This window comes from Electrophorus electricus, chromosome 7 (assembly GCF_013358815.1).
Source record: "Electrophorus electricus isolate fEleEle1 chromosome 7, fEleEle1.pri, whole genome shotgun sequence".
Taxonomy (NCBI): Eukaryota; Metazoa; Chordata; class Actinopteri; order Gymnotiformes; family Gymnotidae; genus Electrophorus; species Electrophorus electricus.
The window spans coordinates 3,015,046-3,030,451 of NC_049541.1; the positions used below are offsets into that span (position 1 = coordinate 3,015,046).

Genomic DNA, 15,406 nt, shown 5'->3' on the forward strand with positions numbered 1-15,406 from the left:
CTCAGGATGGGGTCCGAAGGCCCAGAATGAACCATATGGAGCACCGGGTCAGACGCTTGTTTGTGTTTGTTTGGACAGTGACAAATGGACACAGCCAAAACAGGGCAGGCAGGCAGGCAGGCCCTTGCTGGAGATTAGGGGAAGTCACCAGAGCAAAAGATGCCAAAACACATCAAGTTTGTGATGTAACCAATAACCGCAGTGTGGGGAGAGAAGCTACAGTAGAAGCCACTGCTCACCTCTCATGTGCAGCAGCACCAAGTCTGCTTTGCAGATAAAGAGATCTGGAAAATTAGATTGCTATTGAATGTTGCCTGTTATTGCCTGTTATATGTGTGTGCAATTAAAGCTTCAGTTATTTTTGCATACAAACACACTGACAGCGTCGATGGGCAAACACTGGTGTGTGCAACTTGCCCCCTGCAAACACACACACACACACACACACACACACACACACACACACACACACACACACACACACACACACACACACACACACACACACACACACAGTTTAATGTTTAATGTCCAGACACTGTACTGCCTCTCTAGTTGATAGTCCATGTGTGCAGGCAGGCACACAATATTTGAGAGGGTACTGTTTGCCTGGCAGGTGGTGGGGGCAGGAATAAAGACGAACATATGCACAGATATAAAGGCCGAAGATTTCTGAGTGCACCAGTTTTCTGCAGCACTGTGAAGGAAAGGTAGGCTTTCAAATGCTCCTCTGTTTTCTTTTTCATATATATCATTCCTGTATATTTTGTATTTACAATTTGCTGTTTATGTTTTGTGTTTCCTATTGCCTGGTATTTCACTAGAGTCCATTTTGCAAAACCGTCCTGAGAAGCTATTACACTAGTCTGTCAAAAAACAATTTATAGTGAAGCAGAGTACTTTTTGTATAAAGCTGGTGAATATTGTGAACGGGTTTTAAAAGTAATGGAGCTGAGTTCAGACGTTTTAGTGTAATGTAGTGTATTTGTGCATTCTGGTTCAGCATATACTGCAAGATGAGGGCTTCCAATACCAGGATTCAATCTGGGCTTATGTGTGTCAAATATCACATTCAGTTTTCACACATCTAGAAGAAACGGGTTGTCCTAAAATGATCTGATGCTCAGAAATAAGCATGTTATTCTGGAAAAGTCAGGAAGTCACAAAATCTCAAAAGAGAATTCAAAAAAGAATTGATTGGCAGTCGCACACAGATGTGTCATCGGAAGTTTGCACTTGTTCTCTTACAGCAGCAAGATGAAGGTGCTGGTGTTTGCTCTTGTTCTGGGGCTAACGGTGTCCAGTGGTGAGTGTTTCTGTTGATTCCCTGATGAAGAAGATTCACCTCCATTATGCAAAAAGTCTGACTTGGAGCTACCCCACTGACCGTTCACCTTTCTTGACAAACACATGCTGTGAACCTCGTGTCACAGTGTTGTGTAGTAGTGAAGCACAATGGGATAGATAATAAAACATATGACAGTGGACCAGGGTTTCTGTAAGAAAAGTATTAAGTTATAGACACCAGTCAGTCAAATTTACATTCCTATTTTTAAATTGCTAGAATTCCTTGAGGTAATCATATGTTCCTGGTTTTACACTAATTTTAGACATAAATGGGTAAGTTTATAGGGAGTCATGGTGTGCACTCGAATAGGTGTGCGAATCTATACCTTCATTTCAGGCATGGCTCTGGACTGCTATCACTGTGTTCCTGCTAAAGCAGGAGGGGCTTGTGAGATCACCACGGTAACCTGTCCTGCTGGAAAAGATGCTTGTGCTGCAGCCAAGTTCCTCAGAAGCCCATGTGAGCTTGAAACACACACACACACACGGTGCACATAGTAATGATTGTGATAATTAGTACTATATTTGTTAAGGAGCTAATTTTAATAAGCAACTTCTATAGCACACTTTTTTAAAAGTATTGTATATGGTTTAAGACATTTTCTGTATAGGTGATTAACAAGTGGGTCCAAACTGTTCAACCTTACCTTAGATGACGTTGAGTTTTCATTGTAACTACTTACAATATGGACACTGTAAGACCTTTACCAACAGAGGGCGCTGTAAGGAGCCGTAATGCTGATCTGTGTTCCTCTAATGCAGTTGGACACTACCAGAAGTGTATGGCCATGGTTGCCTGCGAGCAGCTGAAGCTCAACGCTTACATCAAAGTCAAGTGCTGCCAGAATAAGCTCTGCAACACCTTCTGAGCCAGGAGACCTCTGACATTTGACATAGTGATGTGTCAGAAAAAGATGGTTGACATTTTGCCTGTTTGAGTGTTGGTTACTTTGTATGGAAAATATGGAAATAAAAAAAACAAAAGAATGAAGCATCAACAATCAACAACATGAATAAACATGTTTTAAAGCTGTTGTTCTTCAGTCTGTTCTTAAATTCAAAACAAAACAAACAAGACAAAACAAAACAACAACCCCCCCCCCCCCCCCCCAAATCCTACATGTAAGAGATGGTGTAAGAAAGTTGGTTGGACTCTTGTGACTTCGGTAAAAGAGTAAAACAAAGTCGAATTAGATCAGGATGTGATTGTGGACCTGCAACAGACCTATGACAAACATATAATGAGATTAAAGTTATTGATAGTGTGATACATCTAGATGTTCAAAAGTTCTTGTGGAATACTTTGGAAATATTTGTCTAGTGACTGAAGTTAAAGGCAAATTTAAGAAAATATGCAAAGACAGAGAAAATGCCTTTAGAGGGTTAAAATGCATGTTAGCATTATCTATATCATCAAAGCAAGAGAAGCCGTGTCACTATGTAATTTTAACGAGCCTGCTAATAATAGGAAGCAAGTACAAGTGACGATACAATAAGTTATCACAAAAAACAAGGCCAATAAGGACCAGACAGAGATATAAAAGGCAGGCAAAAGATAAAGTCAAAAAACAATCCAGTTTCCAATCAGAAGCAAACACGGATATGAGAGGCAGGCAAAAAAGTACACAAGAAAATGGTTCAGAAACATAGCTAAGGCACAAGAGACTTCACAATGAGTCTAAATACAAGAGAGCCTTATAAAGGGGTCAGGTAACATTCTTCAGGTGTATGAGGAGGCGAGGCTTGTAATCAGTAGCCTGGGGAGGCACAATGATAGATGCGTAGCAGAGAGCAAGGTTACACAGGTTTTTTGGGCATCCCATGTAGGCCATTTCAGCACTGAAGAAAATAAACCTATTATAAAATGATTTTTGAGTTTATGTCAGCACTGTCAAGAGAGATGGCATGAAGATATAAAAAGCTGTCTGATCTGATTCAGAATCTGTATCTGTGGAAGTATAAGGTCTCAGAAAGTCCAGCTAAGTCATGTGATTTTTAATAGGACCGCTTCCAGGCACCAGGCCAGTTCGTTGTGGCAATAACTGTCAGCATGTAATCTTGTTCATTAGATTACGTATAAAAACACACAACATCTTCAATGGACAGGAAATCAAAAACGGTTATGCCTTCTGGGGAAACTGTTGTGTTACATCATTAAGAAGAAAGAAATCCACAAACCACTGCTACAAACAACCTTACTTAAAAAGGTTACACACAGAGAATTAAGCAGCATTGGGTGAAGTATGAAATTGCTTGTAATCAAGCATTTAAATACAATTAATGCATAATGCTCACAGCTGTATATGTTTCAGCAGTGCTCAGCAGGCAAACTGCCCATCAGGATTCTGTGACTTCTGGCACTTTAAACTCAGTCCAGACTTTACTTACTTCACTTTAATCCAGACTGAGAGTCAGTGATTGATCAAGAATGTTGTTTAGGATCATCTAATGCAGGAGAGTCAAATACACCAGAAAAGTAGTTTTGGTATTTAAGTCATGTAACAAGCAGTACCACAAGACATAGAAGACAACCATCAAATGGACATTTTAAAAGAGCATTCTCACAGTTTATTTCTGAAAGACATAGCAACTTAATTTTAATTTTTAAATATTAGTTATCATCATTTATTAAAATGTATTCTTTCCTGTCAGTTTTTTAATCATTAGTTCTACATTAAATTATATTTTCCTCCCTTATTTTTAAGTTGTTGTTTATGGTGTTTTCATTGCACATTAAAGAGTCTTTGTGTTTTCATCTATCATGTTTTATTATCTGGAATTTGTTAGTTTAGTTGTTCTCACATTTCAGAGAGGTATCTATATTACTAATACAGACAAGGGGAACTGCAGAAACACAGAGATTGCATTCATGAGCACATCTTTATTACTGACAAGCAAGGTTCACCCCTTGTGGCTTAATTGCAGTGGTCTGACTGGCAGCATACGGCATTGATGCCAGGAGTCTTCATCAAAAGCATGCAGTCACTCATTCTGATACATCTCCTGATAATGTCGACTAAAAAGACAAAGGACAGATTAATAACTAGTACAAGCTCCCATACACAATGTGAAATAATTACATGTGGATGAATGTGGATTTTCTTCCAAACACCAGAATTACAAAAGACAGTGAACCCAGAGATATAGCAATTACTCATTACAGGTGTGTCAGCACAAACTGAGATGCCTAAATGTTTAGATAAAGAGCTACAACAAACATACAGGGATATCTGGTAAGAACACCGTTGATGCAAGCATTTTTTTCAGAGGGGCATTCTTCAGTGAAATTGGAACATGCATCACCAGGGAAACGAATACATGTGTAACACTTCAGGGTAGAGGCTGCAAGAGAAGAGCGGAGCATTGAGGAACAGCTGGGAACAAAACTTCATACGGAAGGCTTTTTTTGTTTGTTTGTTTTTTTTGCCCACCATCAGTTCAGAGGACTATTGAGACTTTGTTAGTTCTAATGCATAGTTAAAAGGTCAGTGAGAGTGTCCTATTGTAGAGGGAGGACAAAAGAACAAAAAATCTAAAAGGCAAAACAAAACAATAGTAATATTATGAATAGTAGATCTGTAGTACATAAACTGATCAATACACATGTATTACTACAGTACTGTGCAAAGGTCTTAGGCCACCATTGAATTATAAGTTATGTGGTATGGGGAATTTGGATCTAATATAGCTGTGCTTGGTTATAATGCTGCTTCTGAAAGTTTCAACTATAGGTGGTTAATGAAAGGTGTCTGTGTTAAGTTGGGGTAATTGTGTTAATTGTTGGGTATTGTTCTTGAGTGATGCAGACAATTTTTCTATTGATATATGCTCTAACATCAAGTTTTTCCAATGTGTTATGCTGATGAGATTTTTTGTTTTCCTGTTCATGAGTATGGTTTTCTTGGCGGTGATTAGTGCTACAGAAAGTGTTCCAGTATTTTTACTAGGTAAATTGATAATAGATGTGTCTCCATGTAGACAGAGTGACAGAGATAGGGGGATATGAGTGTTTTAATAGGATAATGGGAGTGTTCTAATTTCTTTGCATAAATGTTTGATTGGTGTACGGTGCCAGACGGCATGGATATAACTATCTGCAGTGTTTTGTGTGTATGGTCTACAGATGTCTGTGGTAGTGAATTCCATTGTATACATCTTTTGTCCAGTGTAAATCATTCTTGTGAATGATTTTATATTGTATGAGTTGTAAGTTGGTACAAGCGATCATGTGGAAATAGTTTTTACAGAAATCAGTACTGGGAGGGATTGAAAGGTCTTCCTCCTTTTGTCTAGGTAGTAAAATTATAGTTAGGTTTGATTTTGATATTAATCTATATATTTTAGATAAGGGCTTCTTTGGCAAAGAAATATTGGTCAATTTTGACATTGATGATGGCAATCTAATGTATTTTCTTGTATTAACTGATTTTTTGAGCAAAGAATAGATCTTAATTGATGGTATTCTAAAAAGGTTTTGCTCCTAGTGCCATATTTCTGAGATAGCTGTGAGAATTGTTTTGGGTTTTTTTAAGTTCATGTGATAAGATTTGCTAATATTTTTCCAGATTTGTTAATGTATTCAAGGTTTTTGTGTCTGAGTCTTTATAACTGTACTTTTGTTTTGTTTATCAGTTTGTACATCTGGAATTTGTGTTGTCTTTGGTCGTTTCATGTATAATCCGTGGAATTCCTAGGGGTAGTATTTTTGATGACGTTTCTGGAGAAGCATTTATTATTAGGAAGGATTCCCACTCTCTTAATGTAACTTCTGGATCACTGAGCAGAGGTGTGTCACCTGAATGTTGTTTTATGATGGTGATTTTTATTCCACATAAATGAGACAGGTACATGGTCACTAGTCTTGGTTACTAAACATGAAGGGATGGTTCTGTGCATGTACAATTTTTTGAATAATTGAATTGCTGATCAGAAAGTAATCAATGTGTGAGTATGAAATGTGTGAGTATGATTGGTGAATAGAATGTAAATTCTTTATTTACTTACTTACTTGGGTGTTTAAGCTGCCAACCTTCGCCAAGACCAAAATCATGTTTTTCAAGACCAAAAAATTTTCTGAAAACCTAAACCTGAATACCAATTTCTGTATAAATAATATAATAATGTACAATAATTTCAGACTGCAAATTGAGGTGTATTGGGTTATGACTGTGAAACTGAACTGAACTGAAACCTCCAACATACTCACCACTCATCACCAGCATGGCAAGAACCAGAGTCACAAGCAGGGTCCTCATTATTCTGCAGCATAAACAGTGAGGTTGTCTTTATGTACAAAGAATGATTCACAAATAAATATGTCTAAGGAACAAGCTCAGATTTATTCTGCAGCATAAGCAGGTTGGTAGTCATGTGAAATTATGATTCATAAATAAGTTTAAAGAACAAGTTCAGATTTAAATAATAAATTTTAAAAAAATAAATGCATAATTTGTTTCTTTTTATTTAAGAATTGAACAAGTATAAAATGTCCTGTTGAAATTGAACAAGTATAAAATGTAAAAAGATACAAAGATGTGTCATAAAACAGCTACATCAGTCAGAAGTCAGCCCAAGCTCTCATGGTGATCCTGTGCTGCTTGTAAAAGATCTCTAAATCCAATCTGGTCAACATTTGCAAGTATATGCCAAAAGGTCTTACCTTGAATTTGGATGCAGTGTAGTATGAATGCAGACTCTTGTCTCTGAGCTCTGGTTTTCTAGCTATTTGACTCACAGATAACTTCTTTTACTCTTATAAGCTCTCCCATGCAGGTGCCCTCCCTTCTGGTCACATGTCCCTAGAGTTGGTTTAAAAACCCACAATTATGTGTAACCAGGGTCTGGTTCAGCTTGGCTGCCACCATACAACAGAAGCATTACTCACAAGAACAACAAAAGAAGTCTTTATTCCTTGTTCAATATAGAAACTGGAGAAGTGTGGCATTCCATGCAAGTGTGGATTCCAAGCAGATCTATGGCACTGTGCCCACATACTTACTTAAGTTTGAGGAACATCAGTCTTGGATTTGCCCTCAATAAAAGTCGCTCTTCTCAGCATGTGCTTCCTGCTTCTGTTTGCCCTTCTTTACAATTTCTCTTATTCATTTATTTTTATTAAGAATTTTTAATCATGTTAATACTTTTATGATTTAATTAATTTCATTATTGTTATTTCATTAATGAACAAATGAACTATACTTTTTGTATTGTAATTCTTATTTTTTTCCTTTAGTTTTTTTTCATTTACTTTATTTCCATTTTAATAATTTATTTTAATTAATTTTTAATATTTCAATATCAAATGTGTTTTCCATTTAAATCAACTACATTTAATTTTATTTAAATAAATTGTTTAGGTAACTTTTTCTTTTTTTTCTTCTTATTTTGGCAAATACCTTATATATATATAAAAGCCTTGGCTTTGCATAAGTCAGGAAACTAGATGCTCAGATTCTTGGTGGTATTGATTGCATGTGCACAGAAACAGTCACCTATGTCTATCTATGCAGAGCAGACTTCAAAAAATAAAGGAACCATAAAACTATCAAAAATGGCAAAGAACACAAATCACATATATGATGCACCACAATACGTATATGGCTCAATATAAAACACATTTAGGAAGCATATTTTCTTACATGGTAACTTTGCAAAACTGAATTATAACCATTTTGTTTGGTTTTAAAGCCACTGATGTCAGAACTATGCTGACAAGGAGGATTTGGAATATGTAGTGATAACGAGTATAGTGTGTTAGTACAGAGTGTGGAGTGCTTTTGTAGTCATCTCGGTGCTTGCCATGTGATTGGACAAATGACTGTAAACTGGAACTGTAGATTTCATCAGGCAATCCACACAGGAAAAACCATGGCCCTAAAGGTCACGGTTTTTCCTGTGAATTGCTTGATGAAATCAAGGAGCATCAGTGACAGCGACAGAGATGACAAAAGTAGATGCATTTTAGAACCGCAGAGTGGAAACCCACATACTTAATTTGCAGTGAGGCAGAAGGAGGGTACTGGAAGTACAGTGTTCCCTGTTTCCATAGACACAGCTCTAAACACAAGAACGAAACCTCAGCAATTTGAACCATCATGTTTTAAGGATGTTGTTCTTTAGTCTGTTCTTACAGACTAACAAAATAACAAAAGACATAAAGTTATGAAGACATAACTAGAGGTCTAATGTGATTCAGAATAAGGTTATCTCTAAGTATAAGGGAGATACAGATTACCTAAATCAACCTAAATCATCCTCAATGAACAGAACAGTATCTTGCAGTATAAGGTCCTGGAAAGTCAGGGCTAAGTCATGTGATGTTTATTAGTACAGCTTTCAGGAACAAGGCCAGTTCTTTCCGGCAACAGCTACTGCCTTAAAATAAAATTGCAACAAATAAATTGCCACAGCAATCTGATTGTGGACATATTACCTCACAAAGCAAACTGTAGGAATTTCAACAGCCAAACCTGAAACAAAGTATTTATGCAAATGCATCAATTAAACTGACACACTCAAACAGAGCTATAATATGGGTAATGTATTATTTTACAAGATTGATATTATATATTCTTTTGAAAATTCTTAAATATCAGGTTCTGTGCATCTTGTGAAATAGATTGCATATAGACACACGTAACATCCTCAATGAACAGAAAATTAACTGCACTTATATCCACCTTGAAAACCGTTGTGTTACATCAAGAAGAATGCAACCACAAACCACTACTGTAATCAACCTGGCAGACTGAGAAAGGTTACACAAAACGAATAAAGCAACATGAACACAGTGTGAGCTTTGTCTTTTATTTTAGACAGAGGTCACACTGTGAAGCTTGGTGAAGCTGCTTCTTATAAACAAACATTTTTACAGGTGCTATTAAAGTGTTGTGTTTCAACACCCTTCTATAACTCATAATGCACACAGCTCTAAATGTTTCAGTAGAGCTCAGCAGCCAAACCACCCATCATAGTTCTGTCATGACTATTAGGGTCCAAGCAATTTAGTGCTTGGAACTCTTATGCTTAGGTGCAGACCAAACTATAAGTCCTAAAGACATGAACTTGGTCATTAAGTAATAGTCCCTCCTGATACTGAACGCATGATGCCAGCCCCATCAAACTGAGGTATTAAAAAGAGTGTTGACAGGATAATGGGGTTTAAACATTGAATTAGAAATGATAATAACATAAAGCATAAAGGATTCTCAGTCCTTGTAAAATACAGAGAGTGTACTCTTAGAGGCCTCTGCAAGCGTCTGCAAAGGATTCTGAATAAGTCATTTTAAAAGTTGGAATTCATCTTAAAACTTACTACCACTATTAATCTAACCATTATTATTACTCATATCTATAACTAAACAAAAAAATAAATAAATTATATTGTTTATACTTTCGTTTTAATCTCTCTTAAATATGTCTGAAAGCAGGAGGAGCATCTCTTTCTCTTTTCCTTCTCCCTCCACTCCATCTCTCTTCTCTTCTCCCTTCATGGCAGGCTATCGGCAGGCGGGTGTCTTCATCAGTCCTTGAGAATGTTTTACATGATTTGTAATTTTTAACTTCCTTTTACTGTATTTCTTCTGTAGTATCACACCTGAACATGAAATTATTCTCAGCTCACGCTAACAGTTACCATGTTCAGGCTAACCCAAGCTCACACATCAGCAGGGAAGCTAACTAGATAACGCTACCCAAGTTAGCTACATGTTAATTAAGCAACAATAGACACTGATTTTTTAGTGTAGTCAAATGTAACTGCTTTAACTACACTGCGTACTACATACTCAAAAACTAGTTAGCTTTAGTAAATAGTATGCAGTTAGGACAAACCCTCAGTGTCAGTGATTGAAGGCTTAGCATCTATGGCACTTTAAAGTCAGTAAAGACTTTACTTACTTCACTTTAATTCAGACTCAGAGTCAGTGATTGATCAAGAATGTTGTTTAGGATAATCTAAAGCAGGAGAGTTAAATATACCAGAAAAGTAGTAAGGCAACCTTTTGTATTTATGCTTTTGTATTTAAGTCATGTAACAAGCTGTACCACAAGACATAGAAGACAGCCATGAAAAGAACATTTTCACACATTTCTTTGCAGGACATGGCAAATTAATTTATTTTAAATATTAGTTATTATTATTTATTTAAATGTATTATTCCGTTATTTTATAATAATTAGTTGTGGTTGAATATTGCTTTTCATGCTACAGTAAAAAGTTGTGTTTTTCTCTTCTATCAAGTTTTATTATCCAGAACTTGTTAATTTAGTTATTCTTGCATTTCAGATAGGTATGCAATATAGCCAGCAGGATACAAAAAAACCCCAGCAGAAACACAGAAGTTGCATTCATGAGCACACCTTTATTACTAATTTGACATTTTTATCTTTGATTTGCCATATCCCCACTGCAGATCACACAAGCACTTTGCACTCCGTATGGCTTAATTGCAACGGTCTGTATGACAGCATACGGCATTGATGCCAGGAGTTCTTGACAACAGCAGGCACTCGGTCATTGTGCTGCATCTCCTGAAATAGTTGACTAAAGAGATGAAGAGAAAGGACAGATTAATAACTAGAATAAAGCTTCTATACACAATATGGAGGAATTACATTTAGAATGTGGAATTTGTCCCGATCATCTGAATTACAAACCCACAGATATGCTGGCATTAATGTCAATTACTCATTACAGGTGTGTCCAGACAAACTGAGATGGCTAAATGTTTTGACAAAGAGCTAAAAAGGCTTACAAGGATATCTGGTGAAGAGAGCAGAAATACAGGCATTATTGCCAAATGCGCATGTTTCAACAGTGTTGTAACATCCTTTATTAATACATCTGTTACATTTCAGGGTAGAACCTGCAAGACAGAGAAGAGTGGAGAACTGAGGAACAGCTGGGAGCAAAACTTCGTAGACATGGAAGACATTTCAAAAACCTGAATACTGATTTATGTGAGACGTGCCTGTGAGCTTTTGTGCATGTCAGTGTAATGTGCACATGCTTAATAATTTCAGACTGCTAATTGAAGGACATTCGGTTATGAATGTGAAACTGAACTGAAACCTCCAACATACTCACCACTCATCACCAGCAGGGCAACAACCAGAGTCACAAGCAGGGTCCTCATTATTCTGCAGCATAAACAGGGTGGTTGTTGTCATGTGAAATCATAATTCATAAATAAGTTTAAAGACCAAGTTCAGATTTAAATAATAAAACTTAAAAAAAAATGAAACTTTAAGTTTTAATTTATTTGAGAGTTGAACAAACATAAAATATCCTTTAAAAAGATACAAAGATGTGTCATAAAACAGCTACATCAGTCCGAAGTGAGCCCAAGCTCTCCTGGTGAGCCCGCGCTGCTTGTAAAAGATCTCTAAATCCAGTCTGGTCAACATCTTTTGCAAGTATATGTCAAAAGGTCTTACCTCGAATTTGGATGCAGCATAGAATGAATGCAGACTCTTGTCTCTGAGCTCTGATTTTCTACCTATTTGACTCACAACTAATTTCTTTTACCCTTTTAAGCTCTGCCATGCAGGTGCCCTCCCTCCTGATCACATGTCCCTAGTGTTGGTTCAGAAACCAACCCACAATTGTGTAACCAGGATCTACTCCATCACTGCAGCAGTGCTGCCACCACACAACAGAAGTGTCTCACACCAGAACAAGAAAATCACGAGTCTTTATGTTCAAATATAGCAATGATGTGACGGTTACGAGTACTAAGTTCCATGGAGAAGTGTGGCATTCCATGCAAGTGTGGATTACAAGCAGATCTATGGCATTGTGCCAAGATACTTGCCAAGTTTGAAGAAAATCAGTCTTGGAGTAGATAAGATTTTGTTGAAGTGATTCATCAGTCATGAATGTTAAATTTGCAGTGGATAGAACCAAAGTATACATGAGTTTAAACTAAAGTTTAAATATAGTTATTTTCATACTTGCCAAAGTCTCTCAAAACTGTCATGAAGACATCACACCATACCATGCATTTGGTAAGGATAGAAAAAACACTTAAAATTGCTTTTGAGTTTAGTCCAGTTGCAGTTGAGTACTATTGTCAAGAGAGATGACACAAAGACATAACTAGAGGTCTAATGTGATTCAGAATAAGGTTATCCATAAGTATAAGGGAGATACAGATAAGCTAAGACAACCTCTAACGTATCTTGCAGTATAAGGTCTTGGAAAGTCAGGGCTATGTCGTGTGATGTTTATTAGGACAGCTTTCAGGAACCAGACCAGTTCTTTCTGTCAATAGCTATTGCCTTAAGATCATTTGCCACATATAAATTGCCACATCAGATGTTTTAAATACCAGTTACCATTATTTATTTAAATGTATTATTCCCTGTTATTTTATAATTAGTTGTGGTTTAATATTCTTTTTCATGCTGCAGTAAAAAGTTGTGTTTTTCTCTTCTATCAAGTTTTATTATCCAGAACTTGTTAATTTAGTTTTTCTTGCATTTCAGATAGGTATGCAATATAGCCAGCAGGATACAAAAAAAAACCCCAGCAGAAACACAGAAGTTGCATTCATGAGCACACCTTTATTACTAATTTGACATTTTTATCTTTGATTTGCCATATCCCCACTGCAGATCACACAAGCACTTTGCACTCCGTATGGCTTAATTGCAACGGTCTGTATGACAGCATACAGCATTGATGCCAGGAGTACTTGACAACAGCAGGCACTCGGTCATTGTGCTGCATCTCCTGAAATAGTTGACTAAAGAGATGAAGAGAAAGGACAGATTAATAACTAGAATAAAGCTTCTATACACAATATGGAGGAATTACATTTAGAATGTGGAATTTGTCCCGACCATCTGAATTACAAACCCACAGATATGCTGGCATTAATGTCAATTACTCATTACAGGTGTGTCCAGACAAACTGAGATGGCTAAATGTTTTGACAAAGAGCTAAAAAGGCATACAAGGATATCTGGTGAAGAGAGCAGAAATACAGGCATTATTGCCAAATGCGCATGTTTCAACAGTGTTGTAACATCCTTTATTAATACATCTGTTACATTTCAGGGTAGAACCTGCAAGACAGAGAAGAGTGGAGAACTGAGGAACAGCTGGGAGCAAAACTTCGTAGACATGGAAGACATTTCAAAAACCTGAATACTGATTTATGTGAGACGTGCCTGTGAGCTTTTGTGCATGTCAGTGTAATGTGCACATGCTTAATAATTTCAGACTGCTAATTGAAGGACATTCGGTTATGAATGTGAAACTGAACTGAAACCTCCAACATACTCACCACTCATCACCAGCAGGGCAACAACCAGAGTCACAAGCAGGGTCCTCATTATACTGCAGCATAAACAGGGAGGTTGTTGTCATGTGAAATCATAATTCACAAATACGTTTAAAGACCAAGTTCAGATTTAAATAATAAAACTTTTAAAAAAAATGAAACTTTAAGTTTTAATTTATTTAAGAGTTGAACAAACATAAAATATCCTTTAAAAAGATACAAAGATGTGACATAAAACAGCTACATCAGTCCGAAGTGAGCCCAAGCTCTCCTGGTGAGCCTGCACTGCTTGTAAAACATCTCTAAATCCAGTCTGGTCAACATCTTTTGCAAGTATATGTCAAAAAGGTCTTACCTCGAATTTGGATGCAGCATAGAATGAATACAGACTCTTGTCTCTGAGCTCTGATTTTCTACCTATTTGACTCACAACTAATTTCTTTTAACCTTTTAAGCTCTGCCATGCAGGTGCCCTCCCTCCTGATCACATGTCCCTTGTGTTGGTTCAGAAACCAACCCACAATTGTGTAACCAGGATCTACTCCATCACTGCAGCAGTGCTGCCACCACACAACAGAAGTGTCTCACACAAGAACAAGAAAATCACGAGTCTTTATGTTCAAATATAGCAATGATGTGACGGTTACGAGTACTAAGTTCCATGGAGAAATGTGGCATTCCATGCAAGTGTGGATTACAAGCAGATCTATGGCATTGTGCCAAGATACTTGCCAAGTTTGAAGAAAATCAGTCTTGGAGTAGATAAGATTTTGTTGAAGTGATTCATCAGTCATGAATGTTAAATTTGCAGTGGATAGAACCAAAGTATACATCGAGTTTAAACTAAAGTTTAAATATAGTTATTTTCATACTTGCCAAAGTCTCTCAAAACTGTCATGAAGACATCACACCATACCATGCATTTGGTAAGGATAGGAAAAACACTTAAAATTGTTTTTGAGTTTAGTCCAGTTGCAGTTGAGTACTATTGTCAAGAGAGATGATACAAGTTTCAAGTTTGGTTTATTTGTCACATACATAGTCATACACAGTATAACTCCCAGTGAAATGGTTGAGAGTGCTCTGTCCAAACTGAGGAAAGAAAACAGGGGTGCATAGAGAAATATAGATATTCTATATATGTGAAATATATATATGCAAAGAGAAATATAGATATTCTATGTATGTACAAAATATATTAACAATGTATGTACAATATATGTATATTATGATTATATACACAATGTACAATGTATATGGTTGTGTATATATGTACACAATGTACAGAATGTACAGATCCGTTTTGTAGAATAACATAACATATTTACAGTTGTGTTACAAGGTAATTGAATATATATATATATATATATATATATATATATATATATATACACACAGTTATACAGTTATGTTACATGGTGGTGGTGGTCCCCACAGTTTATCAGTTTCCCTGATTCAGGGCCCAAATGGCCTGTGGGAAGAAGCTCCTCTTCAGTCTCTCTGTCTTGGTCTTCAGGGAGCGAAAGCGCCTCCCTGACCTCAACAGAAAGAAGAGTCTATTGTTGGGATGGGTGGGGTCCTTCACAATCCTCCTGGCCTTGGTCTGGCATTGCTTGTAGTAGATGGTCTGCAGGTCAGGAAGTTCCGTGTGAGTGATGCGCTCTGCTGAACGCACTACCCTTTGGAGTGTTTGTCTGTCCTGCTTGGTGCTATTCCCAAACCAGACTGTGATGTTCCCCATGAGGATGCTCTCGATGGTGCAGGTGTAGAAG

The 15,406-nt window shown here is 36.9% G+C and overlaps 4 protein-coding genes across 4 annotated transcripts; 1 reads left to right on the top strand and 3 right to left on the bottom strand.

Annotated features, from left to right (window-relative positions):
* Positions 1-539: 539 nt before the first annotated feature.
* On the top strand, positions 540-2,382 carry ly97.3 (lymphocyte antigen 97, tandem duplicate 3). The gene is made up of 4 exons (XM_027019710.2): positions 540-710; positions 1,251-1,306; positions 1,685-1,807; positions 2,110-2,382. Exons 1-4 carry the CDS (start codon positions 646-648, stop codon positions 2,214-2,216), a joined length of 351 nt encoding a protein of 116 aa, XP_026875511.1. The 5' UTR covers positions 540-645; the 3' UTR covers positions 2,217-2,382.
* A 1,826-nt stretch (positions 2,383-4,208) lies between these two features.
* LOC113583371 (gamma-bungarotoxin-like) lies at positions 4,209-7,114 on the bottom strand. The gene is made up of 4 exons (XM_027019674.2): positions 7,007-7,114; positions 6,554-6,606; positions 4,570-4,689; positions 4,209-4,363 (listed from the first exon to the last, which is right to left on the bottom strand). Exons 2-4 carry the CDS (start codon positions 6,600-6,602, stop codon positions 4,263-4,265), a joined length of 270 nt encoding a protein of 89 aa, XP_026875475.2. The 5' UTR covers positions 6,603-6,606; positions 7,007-7,114; the 3' UTR covers positions 4,209-4,262.
* Positions 7,115-10,689: 3,575 nt separating this feature from the next.
* Positions 10,690-11,895, bottom strand: LOC113583381 (cytotoxin 7-like). Its single transcript, XM_035528452.1, has 4 exons — positions 11,785-11,895; positions 11,435-11,487; positions 11,103-11,213; positions 10,690-10,891 (listed from the first exon to the last, which is right to left on the bottom strand). Exons 1-4 carry the CDS (start codon positions 11,802-11,804, stop codon positions 10,791-10,793), a joined length of 285 nt encoding a protein of 94 aa, XP_035384345.1. The 5' UTR covers positions 11,805-11,895; the 3' UTR covers positions 10,690-10,790.
* A 997-nt stretch (positions 11,896-12,892) lies between these two features.
* LOC118241727 (cytotoxin 7-like) lies at positions 12,893-14,095 on the bottom strand. The gene is made up of 4 exons (XM_035528501.1): positions 13,990-14,095; positions 13,638-13,690; positions 13,306-13,416; positions 12,893-13,094 (listed from the first exon to the last, which is right to left on the bottom strand). The coding sequence occupies exons 1-4, from the start codon at positions 14,007-14,009 to the stop codon at positions 12,994-12,996; spliced, it is 285 nt and encodes a 94-aa protein (XP_035384394.1). The 5' UTR covers positions 14,010-14,095; the 3' UTR covers positions 12,893-12,993.
* Positions 14,096-15,406: the final 1,311 nt, after the last annotated feature.